Below are 25,369 nucleotides of genomic sequence, written 5' to 3' on the forward strand. Positions count from 1 at the left end.
CAAACAATTCATTTTCAAATTTACATTTCCTTTTTTTTTTTTTTTTTTTTTTATCGATTTCCTTTTTCCTCTTGGTTGAATTGTCTGAATGGCTGAAAATGAAGAGCGGAAGCTAGCTATAACCAATTGCTTTTGGAGTTTAAAAGAAAAGGACAGCACTCTTAGTATATCAAAGAGTGAGATACTAACAGCTGTTTTTTCTATCTTCATTTGATGCATGAAATGAATGAGTTCAATTTCACTTTTGAGACCTTTTAAACGTGTTGGAAAAATAAAGATTTGTCCAAGAGGAATTCTTATTCACATTTAATAACTTGAACACTCAGGTTGTTTCTGTTAAGGTGATTCGCAATAAGCATACTGGTCAATCAGACAGATATGGATTCATTGAGTTCCGTTCTCATGCTGCAGCAGAGAAAGTGCTGCAAGGCTACAGTGACTGCATGATGCCAAATACAGATCAAACCTTTCGCCTAAACTGGGCAGCCTTTAGCGCTGGTGATAGGAGGACAGACGGTGGTTCTGATCTGTCAATATTTGTTGGGGATTTGGATAGTGAGGTTACTGATGCGCTACTGCATGAAACCTTTGCTAGTAAATATCCATCTGTCAAAGGTGCAAAAGTAGTTATTGACTCGAACACCGGTCGTTCAAAATGTTATGGCTTTGTCAGGTTTGGTGATGAAAATGAAAGATCACGAGCCATGATGGAAATGAATGGTGTTTATTGTTCCAGTAGACCTATGAGAATCAGTGTTGCGACCCCCAAGAAACAAGCTACACAGCAACAGTATTCATCACAAGGTGCAATATAATACCTCCTTTCTGTGTCCTGTTATGGCCAAAAAGTTTATGCTTTTCACTGATAATTTTTCACCTAAATATAGTGATATGGTTACAAACGACAGCAACCTGTCTACCAAAAAATTACTCTCTTTGAAATCGGATAAGGATACTCTCAGAGTTCCTTTAGAATCCTATGAACATAAATAAAGCCTATTGGTTGTTTCAAAGCTTAGTAGCTAAAGCGCACCTGCTTGTGCGTGTTGCTTAATTTCATCTGAAAGGGGGTTCTTGGTTTGAATGGAATCAATTAAACAAACTTATTAATTTTCTTTGTCTCTACCATGTTATTTATATATGTCCCTTTTCCATGTTGTTTGTCATAGGGGAAATTTATTTTTTGGTCAGTTCAGCACGATTTGAGTTGTAAGTTATTCGGAAAAAAATAAAAATAGTATAGTACCACATGCTAAACAACATACTAACTTTCAAGTGTTATTTTTTTAAAATCAAGTATACTAAGATTAGTTTTACTTAAAGTAAATGATCTACTCGAAGTTGAAAAATAAGGATAATCCGAGACTATTTATTATGTGATTCACAGTAATATAAACATTTGAGGTGAACTTTGTTTTTCTTCCCCCATTGATGATTGACGTTCTCTTTCTTTCATGAAAAGGAGTAACAAAAGCTCCACAAATTTCCCATTGCCATATTCTGATCTCTACTCATTATTCGTAAGATCTGTCAGGATACCTAAAGCTTCAAAAGTTTCTAACTTAGGCCTTGTTTGTTAGGGATTATGAGAATTGATTTTTTAACCGTTAGAGAGAAAGTGGGTCTTACTTGTGAGAGAAGAAGTAAAAAATGATGACTGATTTAGGGAAGTAACAGTAAAAAAATTGATGTTTTGGGGTGAAAAATTGGAACCAAACATGCACTTAGTCTTTTCCATACTTCTCTCACTTTATTCTTAATAGTTTCAAAATGGCAATTCTTAAACAAATCTTTTGTGTGCTGTCAATTAGAGTGTGTAATGGGATCTATTTTAGCATAATTCCAAAATTTTGGCTTACTTTTTTTGTTTAGCCGTTATATTATCAGGTGGATATACATCGAATGGTGCCATGTCTCAAGGTTCTAAATTTGAAAATGATTCATCTAACACAACCGTGAGTCCTGCTCCTCTTGAGAAGTTTGTTTTGAGAAATTTGTATATATCAATATTTCACTAACTCCGGACTAGATATTTGTGGGAGGACTGGACTCTGATGTCACTGATGAAGAGCTGAGAGAGTCTTTTACTCCATTTGGTGAGGTTGTCTCTGTGAAGATACCTGCTGGAAAGGGATGTGGTTTTGTGCAATTTGTTAACAGGTAATTCTGTGATTCAGTTGATCATAATGCAGATATAGTCCTGTACCAATATCATGGTTGGGGAAATAAATCTGGTTTCTGGAGCTTTTTCATGATAAAATGAGCAAATGAAATGGCTTTTTTCCAAAGTAGTTACTATCTGAAAGTGCAAAATGGGATTATGGATTATTGGCTATTGTATTTTAGGACAAAAAAGATATTGGATAGTTCTGTTTCAACTTTCACTGATAACTTTGTACCAAATAAAGATGAAACTTGCTACGGAGGTAGAAATATTAAGGAGCTTGAGCTATATCCATTGAAATCCTTTCACTTTTAAAGCTTAACTGTGATCTTGTTCTTTCAGCTCCAAAATGTGCATTTAGATCCAGTTTTTCTATTTTTGATTGGAATATTTACCTTTTTGTTTCTAACAGGTTCTGCTTTGAAACCTTCAAGCAGTCAAAATAAAAGTAGAAGATCCATGGCTCTTTTTCTCCTTTTCTCTGTTTTCTAAAATCACAGATTCTTTCGAAGAACTTTTATATTTTTCTCTTCTAAAGCACATTGTGAATAGATAGTTCATGTCACATTATAATATGGAGACTTCATGCATTTTTCATGCAAAGATCAGAACTTAACAGCGTAATTAAGTTTGTTTATGAGTTTTATTTTTTTCAAGTTGATTAATTCTCTTGGTCCTTTTATCTCATATAATTACTGTCTACATTTTCATCTAGTTATATCAGTATTTCTCAAAATTTTCTTTTTTTTTTTCCCTTTTTCTGCATGTTGTGTTTGTCTTCATGCTTCCAGTTAGCTACAGTTGTTGTTAGTCGCAAATTATATTATTAAGATCCAGTTTAAGCTTCACGATGCCAAATCAATGCATAATAGGCGCAATTGTAAAATTTATAAGAACAAAAAAAATCTCAAAACACTTATGACTGCTTATGCTTTTGTTTCTCCAAGAAATCAAGACCTTCCAGACCTCATCTTGTCTCTATGACTATTAAAATACCTTCTGGATATTATCTCGTCTCTCTGACTATTAAAGTTTGATAAAAGTTTACATTTTAACATGAATATATTTTATATTTTGTTCTATAGCAAAGCTCTAGGTGTGGTTAGTGTTTGTATATTTGTAATTTTGTTTGCGCTCGTGAACGATGTGTGTGCTGTGGCGGAGGTCATGGGTTATGTTGGGGGATCGAGGAAATGGTACTGGACAGTTTGGAAGTGGGGCTGACATGGAAATTTGGGGGCAGGGGGAGGTCTTGTGGGTGGTGATGTTCAAGGTCAGAGGGAGTTGTGGTTGCTAGGAGAAAGGAGAGGGCTGGAGTGGTTGTCGGCAAGGTTATAGAGGGGGTGGTGTGGAATGGGGAATGGAGGTGAACGGTTGGAAGAAGACCAAAATGGTATTTCTTTTTGGATAAAGATATTTGTGAATTTCTGAGAAAAAAGGTTTGAATTCTCACATATTTTTCACAAGTACAACAAGGTATTTATACAAGGTGATGGTGGAATCTGCCATCATAAAACCTGGACTCAATCAGCCCTAATTGAGGAGTGGATCTCCACAAATCAAGGAATGGCACTAAACTAGGAACAAGATACCAAAAATAACTGTAACAAATCCCTACAATTCCTCACTTACTTTACGCTATAATTCTACACTCCCCCTCAAGCTGGGCGAAGATATTGTACATGCATAGCTTGTGACTCAGTTCTTCAAAGTTAGTTCGTGGAAGAGCTTTAGTCAGTATATGAGCCGTTTGGGATCGTGTAGGAGTATAGATCAAGTGTACAATTGCCTTCTCAATTTTTTCTGGGATGAAATGTCGATCTATCTCAATATGTTTCATCCTATCATGATGCACCGGATTATTTGCAATACTTATGGCAGCTTGATTGTCGCAGAACATCTTGATTGGCTTCGTAGTAGTTATTCCCAACTCACTTAGCAGTTTTTGTATCCAGATTCCTTTGCAAATACCAAGAGCTAGAGATCTAAACTCAGCTTCTACATTGCTTCTTGAGACCACTGACTGTTTCTTGCTTTTCCAAGTCACGAGATTTCCCCATACATAAGAACAATATCCAGATGTTGATCGCCTGTCTGTCACATCTCCTGCCCAATCTGCATCTGAGAAAACTTCAACATCTCTTGTATCATTTCTTTTGTACAGCAGTCCTCTTCTTGGGGTCATCTTCAGATACCTCAAAATTCTATTCACCACTTCCATTGTTCTTCTGTTGGATTGTTCATAAATTGACTCACAACACTAACTGAGAATCCAATGTCAGGTTGGGTATGAGAAAGATAGATGAGACGTCCTACAAGTCTCTGGTATCTCCCCCTGTCAAATGGTGCACTGTCCTTCTCAGTTCCTATCTTCTTGGTTGAATCCATTGGGGTATCACTAGGTTTACATCCTATCATACCAGTAAGTCTAGAACATACTTATGTTGGGATACAAATATCCCTTTCTTAGACCGAGCCACCTCCATGTCAAGAAAATATCTGAGCTGGCCGAGGTCTTTGATTTCAAATTCTATTGCTAAATGTTTCTTCATTTTCGATAGTTTTTCTTCATAATCACCTGTTAGGATTATATCATCCACATACACTATTAGGATTGCTATTTTCTTTTCTGAAGAGAGCTTCACGAATAGAGTGTGATTTGCTTGACATTGAGTATATCCCTGCTTAGTTACTGATTTTGCAAACCTACCAAACCATATTCGAGGTGATTGTTTGAGTCCATACAGGGATTTCTTAAGTTTGCACACCCTATTGTGACTGAAAGAAGTTTCTAATCCCGGTGGTGTCTCCATATACACTTCATCCTCCAAGTTACCATTTAGAAAAGCATTTTTGACATCTAGTTGATGTAGTGGCCAATCTTGATTTGCTGCAAGGGAGAAAAGGACTCGAATGGTGTGGAGCTTGGCCACTAGAGCAAAGGTTTCTTGATAGTCTATTCCATAGGACCGAGTAAATCCTTTGGCAACAAGGCGAGCTTTCAACCTCTCAATGCTTCCATCAGCCTTATGCTTAACCGTAAAAATCCACTTACACCCAACAGGCTTCTTCTCTGGAGGAAGATCACAGATTGCCCATGTGTCATTCTTTTCCAAAGCTTTGATTTCTTCATTAACAGCCTTTCTCCATTCTGGATTCTCGAGAGCCTCCTGAATAGACTTAGGAACTTGTACACTATCAAGTGTCGAAACAAAAGCCTTGTAGGACAGTGATAATCCATCATATGTAACAAATCTGGAAATAGGATGTTTTGTGTAGGTTCTAACACCCTTTCTTAAAGCAATCGGAATGTTTAAATCATCTATAAGTGGTGCTGCATTTTCAAGATCAGTGGTTTCCTTATCTGAGTGAATTTGAGCAGAAATCGGATTCGGTTGAGATTCTTGGTCATATGTGAGAGGAGTTTGCTGCTCTATTGCCCTCTCGGGCCTTCTCTTTCTAGTATAGACACGAAGCTCATGATTTGCAGTTTGTGGTGTTTTAGAGTGAACTTGAACCGGAGTTTGCGGTGGGGTAGTAGGAAGATGACTCTCATGTTTAGATTGTTCTGTTTGTGGTGGTTCAGCCACTGGATGTTGAATTGAAATTGGGTTAATGGCCTTTGGTTGTTGACGGGCACTTGTTTGAGAATTAGGTGGAGGTAACTGTAAGGTGTCCCCATGATCAAGTGTTTCATCAAAATTAAGTGTTTCCCAAAACTCATATGTTCTCATATTCTCCCCCTGCATGTCGGTTTTGTGATAGTAGGATTGGTGTTCAAAAAATGTCACATCCATAGAGTTATATACCTTTTTGGTGATAGGAGAGTAGCACTTATAACCCTTTTGGTGTGAAGAGTACCCTATAAAGATACATTTAATAGATTTGGGGTCTAACTTGCTGCGGTGTTGCTGATGTATGTGTACAAATGCTGAACACCCAAATACTTTTGGATCGAATGAAGAGATGAATTTTGTGTGAGGAAAGATCTGGATAAGGAATTGACAAGGAGTTTGGAATTTAAGAATCCTGGAGGGCATTCTATTGATGAGGTATGTGGCTGTAAGTACAGCCTCTCCCCAAAAATGCTTAGGAACATGAGTGGAAAACATGAGACACCTAGCTACCTCTAACAAATGCCAGTTTTTCCTTTCTGCAACCCCATTTTATTGAGGGGTGTCAATGCAGGAACTTAGGTGTACTATTCCCTGACTTAAGAGGTAACGACCCAAAGTAGAATTGTAGTACTCTTTGGCATTATCAGTCTTGAGAACTTTGATTTTGGTCTGGAATTGAGTTTGGATCATGGAATTGAAGTTTTGAAAAATTTGGCCAACTTCAGATTTTTCTTTCATTAGGAATACCCAGGTCAATCTAGTGTGATCATCAACAAATGATACAAACCACCGTCTCCAATTATATTTTTTACTCGAGGGTCCCCACACATCGCTATGAATCATTGCAAATGGTTGAGATGGTGTATATGACAGATTGGGGTAATTACTTTGAGTGTGTTTTGCAAGTTGGCAGATTTCACAACTGAACTGATTTGGACTTTTATTGATGAATAATGATGGAAGCAATTTTTTAAGATACATGAAATTTGGATGACCAAGACGAAAATGCCATAACATGACCGCATTATCTTTATTGACATAGGAATTTAAAATTGACTGACTTTTAAACGAAACACAACTTGCATTTTGACCTTGTCTTATTAGAGAAGTATTATCATTGAGAAGATAGAGTCCAGAACACATCTCAGCACTGTCAATCATCCTCCCCGAATCCAGTTCCTGAAATTCACACAAGTTTGAGAAAAACTTAGCTTCACACTGGAGATCACGAGTTAGTTTGCTGATTGATAGTAAATTACAATCCAAATTAGGAACATGTAGAACAGAGTTTAAGATCAGGTCATTTGTAACCCTGCTTGAGCCTATTCCAGCAACTTTGGATAAAGACCATCGGCAATCCGAACTGTGTATTTCTCATTACAAGGTCCGTATCCATGAAATAAGGTTCCATCTCCTGTCATATGGTCTGAGGCTTTGGAGTCAATAATCCATGGATTGAGTCCCTTTTTATTTACTGTAAAGGCGTTTGAAACATTACCTCTTTGTGCTAACATGCTTGTTCCAGAAGCTGAGTTTAGATCTCTAGCTCTTGGTATTTGCAAAGGAATCTGGATACAGAAACTGCTAAGTGAGTTGGGAGTCTGGACTTAAGAGTTTCTGTAGCATCTCAAGCTGTTCTTTGGTGAAAGGACTGGTTTCAGCTGAGGCTGGCTTTTCTTCTATTGCAGTGACATTATGGGCACGACCTTCTCTATCTTAGGCTGGTTTAGATGGCTTCCAATCAGCTGGTTTGCCATGAAGTTTCCAGCAATTTTCTCTGTGATGTCCTAATTTTTTACAGTAGTCACACCAAGGTCTTCCTTTTCTCTGACGATTTTCGCTATTGGTGTTTGATGGAGGGCCTCGCACTGCAAGAGCAGATCCTTCGAGAGATGGAGCAGAATTTTGAGATCCCATCATAACCTTTTTCCTACTTTCCTCACGGCGAACTTCTGAGAAGGCCTCTCTAATGCTTGGAAGAGGTTTGGTGCTCATTACTCTCCCTCTGACCTCGTCCAGATTTTTGTTGAGGCCAAGCTTCTTTTCCACAATTTTTCGATACAGCACGGTATCTTCAGGGCTCTTCTAGGCATGAACTTCAAACATGTCAAGCTGTTGCCAATGACGAGAAAGGGTGTTGAAATATTGGGTAACAGAGAGATCTCCCTGTCGAAGGTCGTGTAGGGTGGATTCAATCTCAAATATTTCTGATGTGTTTTCAGAACTTGAGTATGTCTCTTTTGCAGCATCCCAAATTTCTTTGGCAGTCCCAAAGAGGAGAAAATTCTCTCCTATATCGTTTTCCATTGAATTAATCAGCCAAGACATCACCATGTGATTCTCGGCTTTCCATATTCTGAATTTTGGATCGGTTTTCTCAGGGATGGTGGCTTCACCAGTGAGATATTAATCCTTCCCTTTTCCACAGACATCATCACTGACTGAGACCATTGGAGAAAATTATGGCCGTTGAGTTTGTGGCCTGTAATGAGCAGAGACGGATTTTCGGTGGCTCCGTGATTGTTCGTCACTGACGTCGTTTCTGGATTAGAGGTCACTTCGGACATCGAGTTTTGTCTCTCAGCGGCCATAATGAATTTTGTGATGTGGGAAATTAGGATTCAGAGGGTAGGCTCTGATACCATATGAATTTATAAGAAAAAAAGTTTGAACTCACACATATTTTTCACAAGTACAACAAAGGTATTTATACAAGGTTATGGTGGAATCTGCCATCATAAAATCTGGACTCAATCAGCCCTAATTGAGGAGTGGATCTCCACAAATCAAGGAATGAAACTAAACTAAGAACAAGATACCAAAAATAACTGTAACAAATCCCTACAATTCCTCACTTACTTTACGCTATAATTCTACAATATTTACACAAAATCTTGTTGACAAAATGGTGTACTCACACTCATAAAATTAGTGGACCCCACGTGAATTTAAAATATGTCGAATGATTGCTAATGTTTATGTTTGTAGAAACAATACTTTGAAGCATGACTATGAATAAACCTCAAGTTGTAGAATTATTGTATATTGGGAAGATTACTGTTATATTGTTTGAATGTTTGAAACATAGAGCTACGATGCATTGCATAATAATTTTAAATTCCTGTTTTAATAGAAGCAATGCAGAGGATGCAATACAGATGTTAAGTGGGACAGTTATCGGTAAGCAGACAGTTCGTCTTTCTTGGGGTCGAAATCTGGGAAACAGGCAAGTAAGTGGTAACCTCAATTTTAAGTTTTTAGATTGTCATTGGGCATATTATTTTCTTCTTCGACCACCCAATAGAGTTTTGCCTTGTCAACTTAACAGTGTTGTTTTTATATATTGTATTACAAAACATTTATGACTCATATTTAACCTTAGTTTCACAATATTGATCTAAAAATAGTAATATAATATTAATTCAAAAATTGTATTTATCTTGTTTTCTGAACTGTACTTGTAAACCAAAGATGAGCTTTGTGCAGTTTGGATAAGCTTTAAAAACTTGTCAAGTTTTAGAACAAATAATTTTATTGAGTCAAAGTTGAAAATAAGTTATTTAAAGTGTGTTTGGTTAAGCTTAGAAATGTTTGCTTATAATTGAATAAGTTTGAAACGAAATATATCTTTTCTTAGTAAAAATTTTAAGCTTAGCCGGACACGATGAAACCATTCTGTTTTCTTTTTGACTGTCTTGATGTTTCCTTTTGTTTTGCAGATGAGAACTGATGCCAACAATCAATGGAACGGGTCTTACTATGGAAGGCAAGGTTACAACGGGAATGGATATTTTGCAGGTGCAGCTGCCAACGGGGCATCTTCGAATGGTTACGGGAACCAATAGCAGCAACTTAGCTGAATTACTGGATTGTGCTCATTGAGAGAAATTATCAAACTAACATAAATGCTAAAACATGTCGTATTACGAATTTTGTAGCTGGATTCAATGTGATGAGATGTTTTGAATTATTATTATTATTATTATTATTATTATTTTGGTTTTTTTGGAAGTTAGTTTCATAATTTTAAGATATTTAAGTGCTTGTTACAATAATTATCGTTCAATTTTTCATTCTTTTGGAGTTTCATAATGTTATAGAAGTTTACTTGTTTTAGTTGTCTATAGTTATGTGTAAGAACATCATTGATTAGAATGTGGATTAGGGTTCTTGTTTGGTGTGAAGATTTTCAGGTAATGAAAGGCACTGCAACTTAAGATGAGAGTATATTGCCTGAAGTTGCTTGCTATGTATCAATGGAGACCCATTCTTTGTTTTATTCTCAGTACTAAACTAGGTTAACACTTGCAAAAAGGCAAGCTCGTGGGTTAGTTTTTGCCTGTCTTGAAATAAAGTGCTCAGTTCAATCACATGTTCATACGATGAAATAATTTGTTCGTGAATTCAAAATTTTCGCTTACCTTTTAATCACATATTTTTCAAAAAATTACTATTGAAAACATCATTTTTTCTCAATAATGACCATCAAATGGGGGCGAAAATAGTGGCATGTGATGCAAAGAAAAATCAGATTAATGACATTGGGTCCTGTTTAATCTCAATTTTTATCAAAATTCTGTCTTTACAAACTCATTTTAAATGACATATTTTATTATTAGAATTCACTGAAACTCTAGTATTTAAGCAAATTAAACATGACCTTTAATCACCTGCAACGAATCACATTTCGGCTCGACGCCATTCTCCCCATAGCCAAACCTTCTCTCAAAGGCAAAACAATTTTTTTTTTTATCATATATTTTACCCAAATTTATCATAATTTACAAAAAAATTAACATTTATTTAAAGGGTAATTAGCACAAAACGTCTTTACCTTTCAATATTATTGTGCAAAATGTTTTTTCATTTCATTTTAGGTATTTTCACCCATATTTTCATATTTTATTACAGAAATCGTCATTTTCATCCAATTTTTCAATAACAAAATGAAAAATGAAAAACATACCCTTCTATTTAAATAAAATAAAGAGAAAGAAAAGGAAATTAAAGAGCAAATTGTAATTATACTCCGAAACTTTATAAAAAATGTAAAGAGTAAAAGGGTAATTAGTACAAAACGTCCATACCTTTCAATTTTGTTTTACAAAACGTTTACACTCTTCATTTTTTGACATTTTCAACCTTATTTTCATATTATGTTTTGAAAATAATTATTTTCATCCATTTTTTCAATTAGAAGATGTAAAATAACAAATATATACTCCTATTTAAGCGGTTGTCTGGGAGTGATTCTTCCGGAATTAAAATGAGAATTTTGCCCGTTAGCTACAGTACATGGGTCCCATTGTGGCAGCAGTTAAAATCAAGTAAAAGGTGAATACCGAAGATGCCCATCTGTCATAACAAAATTTTTGACCGTTAAGGGCAGAAATGTCATTTTACCAGGAAAACGGTCCAAAATTGCGGCTACATTTTTGACATATTAATTGAAGAACTGCAGCCCGGGTCCCACTACCTCATCCAACGATCAAAAAAAGCATTTTCTGGACAGTAACAATCGCTACCAGATAGGGCCTAAATAAAACAAAAATAAAGAAAATAAAAAATAAATTGCAATTATACTTCAAAAGTTTTCAAAAAAGTACAAAAAAATTTCAAATAAATAATTAAAAATTATTTTTGTTTTATTTAAATAGCAGTGTATATTTGTTATTTTACAACTTTTAATTTAGAAAATGGATGAAAATGATAATATTCACAAAAAAATGTGAAAATTAGGGTAAAAATATCAAATAATTGAAAGGTAACAATGTTTTGTGATAACTACCATTTTAATAATTTATTTTTATTCATTTTTACTTTTTAAAAAAGTTTGGGAGTGTAATTGCAATTTATTTTTTCTTTTATTTAAATAGGAGTGTGTGTATATGCGTGTGTGAGTGTCATTTTATATTTTTTTGATTGGAAAATTGGATGATTCTGACAATGGATGAAAGGGATGATTTCCACAATGGAAGGTGAAAATCAAGGTAAAATGCCAACAGAAGGAAAAGTAGGCATTTTACCTGTTGGTATTTTACAAAATAACATTAAAAAATATGGATATTTTATGCTAATTACCCTTTATCTAGATCCTAAGCAAAACGTTTCACTAGAAAGAGTAATGCTATGACACTTAGACTGATAATACTAAATAATATTATTCTTAAAAAATTTGCAATCAATGGCGTGGCGTTAAAACAAAGGATAGTACGTGATGCATTAAAGGGCTCAACATATACCACACACCAGTGTTGTTATCGTTACAATTTATTTGATAGTTTTTTGTTAACATTGTGTAACATGACACATTTTGTCATTGATTTTAAGAACGCTTAAAACAATTAGTAGTCTAGATTTTGACATCTCATACAACGTCAAGGAAGATGTTAATGTACACGTGGCTTAATTCATTACACGCACGGTCACTATTATCAACCATGAACAAAACGCTGTCGTTTAAACTGTCGATTCCCCCCTCCTCCACCGGGCCGGTCTCTTCAACAAACGCTCAGTCTCTCTCTCTCTTTCTCTCTAGGGTTTTTTATTTCTAGAGAGTAGAGAAATCCCCAAATTAGAAGAAAAATGGATCAATCGTTTCTAATAATGCTATCAAATTTGCTACACCTCCACAACCACCTTGATCCGACGAACTCACTCCTTTCCGATTCATCCTACGCCGCCTATTCCTCCGACGTATCCTCTCCTACCTCTCTCCTAACCTCCACCTCCGCGGCGCCCCTCCTCTTCTTCACTCTTGCCTCCGTCCTTTCTTACCTCGCTTCTAACTCACCTAAAAAACCCTCCGAAGCCTCTTCCCCCTCCTCCTCCTCCAAACCCCCGTCAGAATTCTCGGTAGCCGCCTTCCGCGCCCTCTCAACCGAGCGCATATGGGCAATGGAAGCCCCCCTCCGAGACGCACAGTGGCGATCCCTCTACGGCCTGTCCTACCCAGTATTTACTACTGTTGTTGATAAGCTTAAGCCGTACATTACGCAATCCCAGCTCTCTTTGCCATCTGATTATGCCGTTGCTATGGTCCTGTCTAGGCTCTCTCATGGCCTTTCCCTCAAAACACTTGCGTCCCGTTATGCCCTTGAACCGTATTTGATTTCGAAGATTACGAACATGGTTACTCGCCTATTAGCTACTAAGCTTTACCCTGAATTTATAAAAATCCCAGTTTCACGACGTCGTCTTGTGGAGAATACTCAAGGATTTCAGGAGTTAACTGCATTGCCGAATATTTGTGGGGCTATTGATTCGACTCCAGTGAAGCTGCACAAGCTTAGTCCTGATGTGATTAATGGTTCTACGTATTACTGTAAATATGGATTTCCCTCGATTTTGCTGCAGGTTGTTGCTGACAGCAAGAAGGTTTTCTGGGACGTGTGTGTGAAGGCTCCGGGTGGTTATGATGATTCCACGCATTTTAGGGATAGTTTGTTGTATAACAGGTTGACTTCTGGTGACATTGTGTGGGATAAGGCGATCAATGTTAGAGGGCAGCATGTGAGGCCGTACATAGTGGGAGACTGGTGTTTTCCTCTGCTGTCATTTTTGCTTACGCCATTTAGTTATAACAGGACAGGGAATCCAGCACAAAATGCATTTGATGAGGCATTGATGAAAGGAAGGAATACGGTGGAGGAGGCCATTGGATTGCTTAAAGGGAGGTGGAAGATCCTGCAGGACTTGAACGTGGGACTCAACCATGCACCACAAACAATTGTTGCGTGTTGTGTGTTGCATAATCTGTGCCAGATCGCAAGGGAGCCTGAACCAGAGCTTTGGAAGGAGCCTGAAGAGAATGGGCAACCTCCTAAGGTGCTGGAGAATGAGAAATCCTTTCATTATTATGGGGAGAGTTTGAGGCAAGCCCTGGCTGATGATCTATACCTACGGCTTTCATCAAGATGAGCAAACGAACAGGGAGAGATTTACTCACTTTTTTTTACCAAATGTAAGAATAGCTTTGCTTTGCAATTATGATTTGCACCAGATGATCATTAACTTATATCTTGTTGGCTGTGAAGTTTCTACAATATCTCCTCTGGTTAACAGGAAAGTTATATGAGATACTGGAACTCGAAACCGATATTAAATGGGCTTGAATCCGAAGAAGTATTTATGCTTGTCCATTATTTTTCTTAAGCTGGCAGTTATGGTTATGTTTAATGTTGAAATTTGTTGTGGTAGTCCTCTGTTGGTAAATTATAAGGAAAAATGTGCATAAGAAAATATGTCTGGCCATAGTAGAACGGATAAATAATTAGCGAAACGGAAGAATGCAAAATATCTTTCCTACTAAGAATGATTGGAGGAATAAACACCTTTGAACTCTTTGTTTGTAAAAAGGATAAGACACTGAAAACTTAGTATTATCTTGTAACATAGAAATTTCTTGCTATTTTCCTTCAAAAACCATTTGGTTTCTCTCCGTCCAAATTAACCAAATGATCCAGAACCATCACTTTCCGTATAACCATGCCATCTTGCCCTCGCCAAATTCTTCCAAGTTTGCCTGTCTCCTAACCACCTCTACTTTCATTTCTTGTTACCAAATCCCGAGGTAACAAAAGATTTTGTAAAGACCCCTCTTGGCTATGTTTCCACAAAAAGTTCCTCATAATTTTCTCCAGTACCATAAACAAACTTACTTGGCAAGCATCTTAAATAATGACTTGTAATAGATGGGTATACTTGACAAAAACCAATTGGATTGGAATTATCATTTTTCATTTGAGAATAATGATTTCTTCCATTCACCAACCTTTTGACAACTTTCTCTACTCTCGGAAACCAAAACACTGTCAGCAATTTCAACTTCTCTGCTAAACAGACCCTTGGAGTCAACACAACTAGAATTGATGTCAACTGCTTGTGGAACATAGCTTGATTTGTTTATGTATGAATGTAAGACTAATACTTGCACCTTCTCTGAAATAATTTCTTTCTATTTTTCCTTGTAAAAATATTCTGTTGAACTTCCTTTGTCTAGGAAATTTCTGCTGTTGATAAATGAAGGCCTACTCATGTACCTGGCTGCTGCAGTAGTTGAATGGCTATCTTAAATTTGCACATTGTGGAAGTATTATCCAATAACTGTTCATCATTTAGGAAAAGCATTTGCAATTGCTCCAAGCCTTTACATTTCTTAAAACCATTTGCAAGACAAGTGTATATTTTACAGCTGAAGAATTACTTATCAACTGAACTTAAGTGAATGTCAAGGCAAGACAAACATCATAACACAATAGGTTAAGGAAAACCATGTCCCAGTCGCAATTAGATTTTAGTTACCTGATATTTTGCTAATTAACTTCCGACGACATTAATAGCAAGGAGAACATTTTCATGCTATTGTTTCGTTTTACGGTGTCTACCACGACTTTCATTTACTTCATTGTTATAGAGCATTAAGCCACTTGTGCACATAGATGGTCACATTATGATTTTTGTTATTAAGAATTTAGATCAGGTTTGTCGTTGGACTTCAGATAGGGATGTGAATATACTGGCTATCTATCTTCTAGCTGGAATCTTCATACAAGAACTTGACTCATATGCTGTAATCAGATTTGTCTTTACAAAATTTGAATTTCTACCCTTCCTGACATTTGAAAAACTGGCTTGTGTAATCTGAGAAAATTTTAGTTTCCTGGATGGGACAAGAATACGCTGCTTGTCCGTTAGGAACTGTGGATAACTTGGACTAAGACACGTTTCCCCATCAGTTGAAGTGCCTGGAATGAAGCACGGTATTTGCTACGGTACATGCTTTGTTAGGTGTGTTTGTTACTTTAGACTGAACATTGTCTAACGTCTCATATCTTGTACTGTCTAGTGACCAATTAAAAGATTCTGATGCCTTGATTAACTCTGTTACTGTTTACTTTAGTTACCATTCCCTCACTAGGGTAGATGAGGGTTATATTTTGAACAAAAATGCTAGTCAACCAGGTTTAAAACACAGGCTTGGAAATAGGGATTTGAATTTTGCTGAGCTGGCACTTAAGGTTCAATGAAAAAAATAAAAAACATGTTAAACTAAACAAAAGGGACAAAACCACAGAACCGGGAAAGCAAAAGGAAAAAGCATTTCGTTCCAAACCCCCCCCTCTTGCTGTCATGCCTTTGCCGACCCGAGCACCAATACATTGGATTTTGCGCAGTGTCTGGCACAAATATCAGCACATACTATATAGATTTAGTCCTACATTGCTTGGAATTCAAGAAACTTTTCCCAGAAGTATGCATAAAAACATTATACAAAGTGCATTTCTATTGTTAAAGTTCATCGTGTTCAAATGCAATCCATCCCAGTCCTCTCAAATTAAAACCTACCCATGCTGCATGAATTTGGAAGATTGGAACCATGCAAGTTGAGGGAGGTCATGATCAACTGGCATTCATAATCTATGACAGGCAGCAACAACAGATATCCAACTCTAAATCAATCCGGTATTACTTAGAAATCTCACGAACCTGATCATTAACATCGTGGATTTTCCATAACATTTGTGTTGCATAATTTAAAAACAAATTTCAACAATTCTATCATTTCAACAGGCTTGGAGATTTTTGGAGCGGTGGCACCAGCATATTAACGCACAATTAACTCCTTCAAAGAAAGGGTGTTGCTTAATCTCAATTGAGCCTCTTTTATAAGCCAACCTGTGCTGTGGTTCTTTCACTAGCAAACCCCTGATCAAATCCCTGAAGATGAAATTGACAATGGGTGCTCCGGTGGATGAAGGCGTGGCGGCAGGAGGGAGGGTTTGGAACGAAATGCTTTTTCCTTTTGCTTTTCCCGGTTCTTATGAAATATATGATTTCAATGAGGGGTGAATACGATTCGATTTGAAAAGTTTGTTAACTTTTTTCAAATCAAATAATTTTAAATGGTTTAAATTTTTTCAAATCAAATCATTTCATGTTTCAAAAGATTTTTTTTTTTTAATTTTTTTTTGGGTTTGATTTGGTTTCAAACTATGTTTTTAATGACTTAAAAGAGTTTTTTAACCAGTAAATAACTAAATATATTTGCGTGAAATGTGAAATTTCAACGTAAAACTCAAATTGAAACTTTTTAGACATGAAAAATATAATACAAATATATTTGTCTAGATGCAAACTTTAACCAATAAATCAATATAAGGTTTAGTCATAAAATTTGATCTTGTAAATACATTTTTATTGAAATAAAAAGATATTATCTTAAATTATTGTTTTCCAAAAAAGTCAACAGAATCCTTGTAAATTATTAATTTTTTTGATGTATAAATTGATTTAATGAATAATATATTTTGACTAAAATAAGTAAGGGTCATGCTATTTGAATAACGTCACCTCCGCCTTGTTCAAATAGAGGTGGAAGGGGTCGTGGTGCCCCTGTTTGAACATAGCCGAGGTGACCCTTCCGAGGAGAATAATCCAATAAGTAATATAAGTTCAAAATCAAATTAAACTTTTTTCAAATGATTTGGTTCAACTTAAAACAGTTGAAATCTAACTATTTGAATATTCGTCAAGAATTAAAATAATTAACATGCTTGATTTGAAAAATATAATTTAAGAAGATAAAAATAAATTCCAAAAAGATGCTATGTTAACGGATATTATGCCTTGCATCCCATTAAAATACTTCGCCATAGGTGCGTGCGGTCGTCAAATTCTAGAATCGGAAAACGGTGGCAGTTTTGAGTGGAGATTGGAGTTTGCGGTGGTGATCTTGGTTGCGTGATGGCGGTGGTAGCCGGACCACCGATAGCTTTGGGATCTCCGCTCACCTCCAATTATTCACTGACAAAACTACGGTCAAAGCAGTCAGTGGAATTTCTCTTTTTTGCATGAAGTCACGTCTGTTATATTCGAAAACCTTTTTGACTCGCTGAAGATTTATTTCTTTATTATTTTGGTCAAAATGTTTTAAATAGTATTCCAAATTTAAAAAAAAAAAATTGCAAATTTTTGGAAATTAAGCCAACTTAACACGAAATTTCCAAACAAAATTAATGTAAATTACTCCCCAAAAATAATAGAGAAGTTAATCCCATTTCGCAAGAGGAGAATATGGTGTACGAATCCAAAAAAAAAAAAAAAACGAGATTGCTTAATAGAATGAACAACTCGATCACTTCAAAAGTAGAGACTGAGCTCTTTCACGTTCAATTGATGATTTCAGTTTTGCAAATTACTTTGTTGTTCCGGGACTTTATCTTCTTCAAGTGTTTGTGTTTCATCTTGGGGCACCACCGCCGGGGCAGCTTCGCCGGATGAGCTGCTGACACTGTCCTCCACCACCAAGGGTGGAGGCGGGGGCGGAAAAACCTGACCATCAATGCAAGAAGCGCATTTAGCTTCAGCCCATTCTTCAAAATCGTACCGGCCACGACCCATTATTCTCCGACCGGAACAAAGCCTGCCAATCATCACAGCAATTGCACCAAGTATTGCTACCACTGCGAGAACCCCAATAACAGGTCCAACCGACCCATGATCCGAATGACCTGTGGAGGCCTGTTGGGCTGCCACCACCATCGGCGGTGGCTGCTGTTGCTGCAAAGGGTCTAATAAGGGTGTATCAGAAGTAGACATTTCAGTTGTGGCAACAAATATTTCTGTTTCTACTGGTTTTTGGATCTTGGTTTAAGATGATATTCTAGGTTTTTTGCCTTTTGTTGTACTGAAACATAGCCGAAGTATGGGTGAAAAAGGATCAGAGAAGGGAATTTATGAAAAAAAAAAATTGAAGTGTAGAGAGTAGTTTTGTTCTTGAGGAGGCAAAAATGTTAATATTAAAAAGAATTCACAACTTTTCAAAAAATACATTATATCAAAAATTTAATTTTTATTTAAGAATAATGCTTTTAAAAAAAAAACAAAAAATAATATTTCTTTCCATTTTTGGTGATAGGTTCGCTTCATCAATTTCTTATTACAAGGAGATGATCATCAAAATTATAAGATAGATTTCAAGGTCTTGAACTTTATTGGATGAGAAAAAATATAAAATAACCACAAAAAATTAAAGCGTTGCTTTTATTCTTTTGATCTCTCTAGTAGTAGTTTTTTTTTTTTTTTTTTTTTTTTTTTTTTTTTTCCCCCATAGGTTCGCTTCATCAATTTCTTATTACAAGGAGATGATCATCAAAATTATAAGATAGATTTCAAGGTCTTGAACTTTATTGGATGAGAAAAAATATAAAATAACCACAAAAAATTAAAGCGTTGCTTTTATTCTTTTGATCTCTCTAGTAGTAGTTTTTTTTTTTTTTTTTTTTTTTTTTTTTTTACACCCAGGTCCATACAGCGACTAATCCTGGGGCCTACGATCAAGCCCCTCTTTACGCAGATCAGGTAAATCGCGGGTTGTGCCCCAAACTGGTCAAGGTCCAAGAGCCCTCCCAACTGAACTGTCAAAGTGTCGAGCGAGTCAAACCCATGTATGCGCCTTGCCTTTCGGGGGAACTCCTGTCTTCCAGGAAATATCTTGCCTTCCAGGAGAAAGTCTGCTTTTCAAGAGCCCATGAATCGAACCCGCGACCTCTGAACTGTCCCCCTTAAAGAATTCCGTCATTTACCAGTTGGAATGTGCCCTAGAGGGTTGATCTCTCTAGTTTTATGCATATTGAGAGGTCCAATAGCAGGGGGCAGATACTTATGACAAAAAATATTTAAGACAGACTAATATATATTAAAAAAAAAAAATGAATTTTTCTTTTTCTTCTTCTTCTTTTTTTTTTTTTGGAAATTTTGTATTGGGTTCGAGTCGCCCAGTTCAGCTTCCCTATACCCGTCAATGTCCAATGATGTCAAAATGTACCCGTCCCTATGTTTGGACTGTGTAAAATCTATTAGTCTAATTGTTGAGTTCTCTAATTTGTATGGAGGTTAAATTCGATAAAAGGCGAAAAGGGATATGAAAATTGTATGGAATATATGACCGAGCTGACATAGAATAATCATGTCGACCCTAAATAATTTTAGAAGTGACGATCCACCTCAAAATATAGCCATGCCCTTCAGAGAGGCCTAAGCTGCCAAATTGGATTTTTTTCTGCAACTGAAAGCTTAATCCCAATAAAATTGGGGCGGTGGGGTGGGGGTGTCAGGCGCAGAAAGGGAAAGGGAATCTTAGTGCAAGAAGAGAATAATTCTCTTGGGGATGGTGATGATGTTGTCTTTATTTTATATGTAATAATTTTGACAAATCCATGCCCTTAAAAGATGTCATATATTTCTCTCTCTCTCTCTCTCTCTCTCTCTCACACACAGTTGAAATAACTTGAGAGACAAAGAACAGAGATTTCCATGGATAGTACAAAATTTAAGTTAGAATCAAATGCATCCCACCAGCTTTTCTATTTGTTTTTGTCACTTTTTCATTGAATCCTTGTGCTTTCTACCATATTCTTTGAAATATTTGTTCCAAAGTCTTCCAACCCGAGGAAAGGGCTAATTGTAGTTTAGTACCGGTAAATTTCGAATTGAATGAAAGCCCTTTTTTTATTCTTACTTCAATGCTAAGTATATTTCGAGTTAAACAAAAATTTGACTGCCTTTTTTTCTTTTTGTCACTTCTCCTTGAATTCTTGTGCTGTCTACTCATTCTTCGTGATATGTTGTTTCAAAATCTTCCGACCAGAGGAAAGGGCTATTTGTAGTTTAGCACCAGCCGTGTAGATTTCTAGTTGAATTCATTCAAAAGTAGGATTTTCTATTCTGTTTGTCTCGTTCCGAAATGTTCTATTTCTAGTTCAATACTAAAATCCTGTTTGGAGGGCATTTTTAGCTCCTAAAAATGAAAAAATGGACAGTTAGAAGTACTTTTCAGCCACCATTTTTGACTGAATGTGTCCAGTGTGGGACCTACATTTGAAAAAAACAGCCCCAAAATTTCTACTTTCCCCTTAAAAGATGGCTCAAACAGGGACTAAGTGTGTGATTGAGCCACATTATTTTGTATTTTGGAATAATAGATTAATGGGGAATGTGTGGTTAAAAAATAAAAAAAAAATTTGGATTTGCGTATAATATTATTTTATTGAAGAATATGTGATTAAAATAATGTCAAATCACTATTTAAGAATATATTTTCTTGAAAGAACATTTTTCAAACAGGGCCTAAGTAAATTTCCAAGACCCTTTTCTTTTGGAAATAAGGTTTTCCATTCTATTTCTAGACCAGGAATCCAAATTATGCCCATAATGGTATAAACACATCAGTAAAACTACAGAATTTAGCAAATCAAGAAGAAGAATTGACTAACAGCATTCATAATATAATAAAGGACTCCAAAGCACATTTAACAAAAAACTTGACGGTACACAGTAAACATTATTTTATAGAGCATTGCATAGTAAATTACTGAAGGAATCTATCAAAGAAAAAGAAAAACCCAAGTACCTATGCTGTGCATATTATCTTGGAAGAAGATGTTACTTAACAATTCGAAAAGTCAAGGAACAAAAGTTCTCTTGTTCTTTGTTATGTTACAAAATACTTTGATAAATGTTTGTGGAAGTCATCTAAATCCAATTATCAAGGATAATATTTCTTCCAAAAGCGCTGAGTAAGGACCATTATAGTCCCCTTAATGATAACACATCAATGACATGTTTGGTACACTATACTGAACGGCGTCTGTCAGTAAAATGAATAAGATATTAACTATTTTTCTTTATTATTATTTTCTAGTAGTGTCTCACATGCCTTATCATAGACGCCACGATTATTTTTGATGGAAAGATGAAAAGCATTTCTTATGCAAACTAGTTTATGAAGCGACATTTTTTTTGAATCTCCCCAGACAATATTTCCAAGCTTTACCATTGATGCTGCAAAATCTTTTGAATGGAGAAATGGATCCATACTATAGTCCTTGACCATTGCAGCAGCCTTTGGATCTCCAATTAAAGCTTGATCAGATTCAAGAAGGCCTGTGTTGTTCAGCAGGTTCTTATAGTACATGTTATCAAACCTGTAGATGCTCTGCGAGTCGAGAGGAGCAAGCTTGCTGTTTGATGCATCAGCATCAGAACAAGTGCTCTGCAAGTTCAAGAGAAATGAAGAATCGAGCGTAGGATCTGGCTTTCCAGAGCCTCCTCTTGAAAGTGAAGCATTGAGCAAAACCAATAGTATTTGCTCCTAAAAATATAAAAGAACTACAATTACAACTACAACTACAACTTAGCATTTTTCAAAAGAAATTTGGAGTTGGATATGTGAATTCTTTTCTTTATTCCATCATGTCAAGCATGCAAGAAAGATCTATCTATACTCACACAGAGACTAAAAATGATACCATTTTTCCCAAAATTGTTTTAGCATCTAAATAACGATATTTGAAGTGACAGGTAATCTTCTTTTTCTTGGTATTACAAGGAAACAGAAAGTAAGAAGTGCCAGAAAGAACTACAGTATCCTTCAAATCAAGACCCTTGGCTACAAACTTGGCAATGATATTCTATAGAGGCTCAAAAGGTGATGGTAACTGTTCATTTGCTGCTTTCTCACTTGCAGTTAATCCATCTTGCCTGCCTAAAGCAACAGGCAAATAAGGCCCTCCTGACTATTACCAAATAAACAGTAAACAGTAAATTTGTAAATCTTCAAAGTTCATCGATCTTGCAATAAAGTAAACAGCTCTTTGAATCGCCTCATTAAAAAGTTTTAGTTGGTAGAGAGGGGACACATTTATTCAACTAAATTTAGTTCTTAACCTGCCCCTCAGGTGTAGACCAAATTCCTTTTTTTTTTTTTTTTATTCAAAAGTCAATTTTCATAAATGGGTGGCAGAGAGACTTGAACCCACAACCTTTATCTGCTTCAATATCGTGATGAACCATCTTGTCTAGTAGCATATAATTCGTGTAAAATAAGTCATCGATGTGACTCACCAAAGAAACAGCTTCTCTAGCTGCAAGAGTCATTATGCCAACACAAGATACAATTGCTGAGCAGGATTTTTGTACATCTGCCTTTATACTGTCAATAACTTCAAATCCTCGAACTGAATTGCGGTTGGGTAAAGCATTCTTCTCACCCTTGAGTTCTTGAGTATCATCAAGAAGAACAGAGCCATCACATCCCTAGGCCAAGCATAGGCATTACACATTAACCCTAAAAATTATCTGGCAGACGCAATGCACAAATTATACCTGCATAGTATAACATGATTTGAAAAATCTTCATTTCTAATGTTTGGTTTCACATTACTCAGTTTAAGAGCTACAAAACAAGAGGAAAAGTAATAAATATCGAGCAAAAACAATTTTGACTCTTTAAAATTAGACAAGAAGGCTATATCTTACATTCACAAATTACGAAACAGTCATGAAAATGCAGCCGAAGAAGGGATGCAGCTATTCTCGTGTCATTCTTGAACGCTGCCCAAACACCCCACTTAACTAACATGAGGAAGTTAGGGCAAGATTTATCATAGAAATTGCAACTAAGACGTCCATCGAACTTATCATGGTAACCATAATCAGGTAGGCCTTTGGCTAAGGGTGCAAAATAGAAGATCAAGCAAAAGAAAGCAGTAGTTGGGTAGAAGGTTTTACGCCCCATATCTTCTAAGGTGAAAGGATCTGCACAGGTTCTATTTTTAACCAGAGAGAGAACAAAAAGAAAAATCCTAAGATGGTTGAGAGAGTGGCAATGCCACTATACTTGTGACAACCTAATGGCCATGTCTGCAATAAATCTAATTCACACTTGAAAAAGAAGACAAATACTGCTTGATATCATCCACTTAGGTAATTTTATAATTACATATAGGAATCCTAGCAAATTAATGCATAGACTGTTCACGAACTATTGAAGAACGGGACTACGTATCTCTCAGCCTGAACTCGAAGTCTAGGTATTGCACTGGCTTCTGTTTGATAGTTCTCGGCATGGATGTGTTTACTGTTGGTCTGTCCAAGAATTTGTTATCTTAAAAATAATCAAATCATATCTGAAAAAAGGAATTCAAATATGTTCTAAAAATGTCTCTTTAAGCATTTTTAATTATCATCAACAATTGGAAGATACAAGTATGATGTGCTTTCTGACAATGCATAAGCTTTAAAAATATTGAAAAAAATTGCACTACTTACAGTTACTCCCCTGCTTATGCTTAAACGCCCAATTTTAACAAACAGCCGCCATTCAGTCCACCGCAACAGCTGAGTCAGTACACAGAATGACACCAAATATTGATAGATTTAGCCAAAAAAATAAATAAATAAATAAATAAAATTAATTAATTAATTAAAACAACATTATCTTAGCATTTTAATCAATGACACCATTGCAAGCACTATAAATTTGAAGGAGAAGGTTGCAAAAGTTGCTCATAAACAGGTATTCTTACAAATTATGGGTAAATTATGATTTGTTGAATCGATTAAAAAGAAACTAATTTGGTATACTAATGAAAAAAAATAAATAGTATTCCGAGCATTCTTGTTCCATGATCTTCTACCATTATCACATATACATTTCGAGTTATTACCAGAAGTTGCAGAATTGTTGCAGTGTGGGCTTAAAGCAGGCGGTTCAATTTTCCAAATAACGCAGCCTGTTCAAAACAACTCATTTTGCCTCTATATATGTAGAAATGGATAAGACTGATCAAATCTTTTTTGGATCTTTATTTCTCTTTAGTTTATTTAATTTTGAGTTAAAATTCCCTTCATGCTAAGAATTCTTCAGATGATTAGTAATTCTTGTTAGAAACACTGGATATAGCTGCTATGAGGTTTGAATAAGCAAAAAGGAACAGCAAAAAACAACTTTGGATAAAAATGGAGAAAGGGTTGACTTGAAAATTGAAAAAGTGAAGATTTTAAGAACTCCATAGTAGACAAGTTTAGTATCGATCTTCCTATTTTGTATATATGATAGGGTCGTTCATTCTTCTTTCACGTCAAGTTTCAACATGTCGCTAACTTCAGAGGTGGTATAAGAAAGGAAGGATTGATCGACCAACTTGAACAGATCCATAACCTCCTTCCATCTGTCCTTAATTGGGGATAATTTGACTGCGGACTACATGAATGGATGAGTCCCTTGGAGCCATTTCTTGACATTTGAGGTGCTAAGAGAGAAATAAAGTGAATATGTGACGTAATGATGTTGCGTTTTGAGTAGTTGAAGGTCCGATATGTCGTGATTTGAATAGACCCACTTCTTTCATTTGAAAAATATGCAAACGTAGGGATGGATTAAGATTAGTAGCTTAATTTTAGGTTCTTTATGTTACTTTGACCTTGTTTGACAGTCATTTTTTTTTTTTAGAATAAATTTTTAAATAAAATTTTTTTGGAGAATATATGATTACAAAGTAGAAAATTTTTTGAATTTACGTGAAATTGTGAGAATATATTATTGAAAATGAGTATGAGAAAAAAATATTTTGAAAGAATGGTGGTCAAAGAGGGGTTTTATGTTTATGTGCGAAATTAATGATAACAATAGAAAATTTAATTTTTTTTAAATTTAGTAATTGCCATAAATTTTAAGTTGCAACTCAATATTCTGCAAGATTCTCATGTCATTCAGTATATATCAAGGATTAAAATTAGATTTTTA

The 25,369-nt window shown here is 35.8% G+C and overlaps 4 protein-coding genes across 7 annotated transcripts in view; 2 read left to right on the forward strand and 2 right to left on the reverse strand.

Annotated features, from left to right (window-relative positions):
- LOC111410802 (polyadenylate-binding protein RBP47-like) overlaps nt 1–9,817 on the forward strand; it is a 12,158-nt gene extending 2,341 nt beyond the window's left edge. Inside the window, exons 2-6 of one of the 4 annotated variants that reach the window (XM_023041339.1) lie at nt 327–804; nt 1,888–1,955; nt 2,030–2,160; nt 8,915–9,011; nt 9,501–9,817. In XM_023041339.1, the coding sequence (XP_022897107.1) occupies nt 327–804; nt 1,888–1,955; nt 2,030–2,160; nt 8,915–9,011; nt 9,501–9,626 (900 nt within the window). In that variant the 3' untranslated portion in view covers nt 9,627–9,817. Of the gene's footprint in view, nt 1–326; nt 805–1,872; nt 1,956–2,029; nt 2,161–8,914; nt 9,012–9,500 lie in introns of all 4 variants that reach the window. The other 3 variants (XM_023041341.1, XM_023041340.1, XM_023041338.1) reach the window with 3 other exon arrangements.
- Nucleotides 9,818–12,256: 2,439 nt separating this feature from the next.
- On the forward strand, nt 12,257–13,935 carry LOC111410803 (protein ALP1-like). The gene has a single exon (XM_023041342.1). It carries the CDS (start codon nt 12,367–12,369, stop codon nt 13,699–13,701), a length of 1,335 nt encoding a protein of 444 aa, XP_022897110.1. The 5' UTR covers nt 12,257–12,366; the 3' UTR covers nt 13,702–13,935.
- Nucleotides 13,936–17,824: 3,889 nt separating this feature from the next.
- LOC111411077 lies at nt 17,825–18,555 on the reverse strand. The gene has a single exon (XM_023041647.1). It carries the CDS (start codon nt 18,379–18,381, stop codon nt 17,965–17,967), a length of 417 nt encoding a protein of 138 aa, XP_022897415.1. The 5' UTR covers nt 18,382–18,555; the 3' UTR covers nt 17,825–17,964.
- A 2,764-nt stretch (nt 18,556–21,319) lies between these two features.
- LOC111411520 (peroxidase 10-like) lies at nt 21,320–24,794 on the reverse strand. The gene is made up of 9 exons (XM_023042045.1): nt 24,768–24,794; nt 23,893–23,961; nt 23,607–23,709; nt 23,101–23,379; nt 22,962–23,017; nt 22,558–22,878; nt 22,304–22,358; nt 22,092–22,231; nt 21,320–21,934 (listed from the first exon to the last, which is right to left on the reverse strand). The coding sequence occupies exons 1-9, from the start codon at nt 24,792–24,794 to the stop codon at nt 21,458–21,460; spliced, it is 1,527 nt and encodes a 508-aa protein (XP_022897813.1). The 3' UTR covers nt 21,320–21,457.
- Between the last annotated feature and the right edge of the window lie 575 nt (nt 24,795–25,369).

This window comes from Olea europaea, chromosome 15 (assembly GCF_002742605.1).
Source record: "Olea europaea var. sylvestris chromosome 15, O_europaea_v1, whole genome shotgun sequence".
In the NCBI taxonomy this organism is placed as follows: Eukaryota; Viridiplantae; Streptophyta; class Magnoliopsida; order Lamiales; family Oleaceae; genus Olea; species Olea europaea.

What these genes read in the sequence shown, in the direction of transcription:
- LOC111410803 (XM_023041342.1), top strand. Translation starts at nt 12,367, where the DNA reads ATGGATCAATCGTTTCTAATAATGCTATCAAATTTGCTACACCTCCAC.
- LOC111411520 (XM_023042045.1), bottom strand. Translation starts at nt 24,794, where the DNA reads ATGGAAGGAGGTTATGGATCTGTTCAA. An exon ending in GCATAAGCAGGGGAGTAACT is followed by an intron (nt 23,710 to 23,892) that starts GTAAGTAGTGCA and finishes ATTCTTGGACAG; the next exon opens with ACCAACAGTAAACACATCCA. An exon ending in AAACAATTTTGGGAAAAATG is followed by an intron (nt 21,935 to 22,091) that starts GTATCATTTTTA and finishes TTATATTTTTAG; the next exon opens with GAGCAAATACTATTGGTTTT.
- LOC111411077 (XM_023041647.1), bottom strand. Translation starts at nt 18,381, where the DNA reads ATGTCTACTTCTGATACACCCTTATTAGACCCTTTGCAGCAACAGCAG.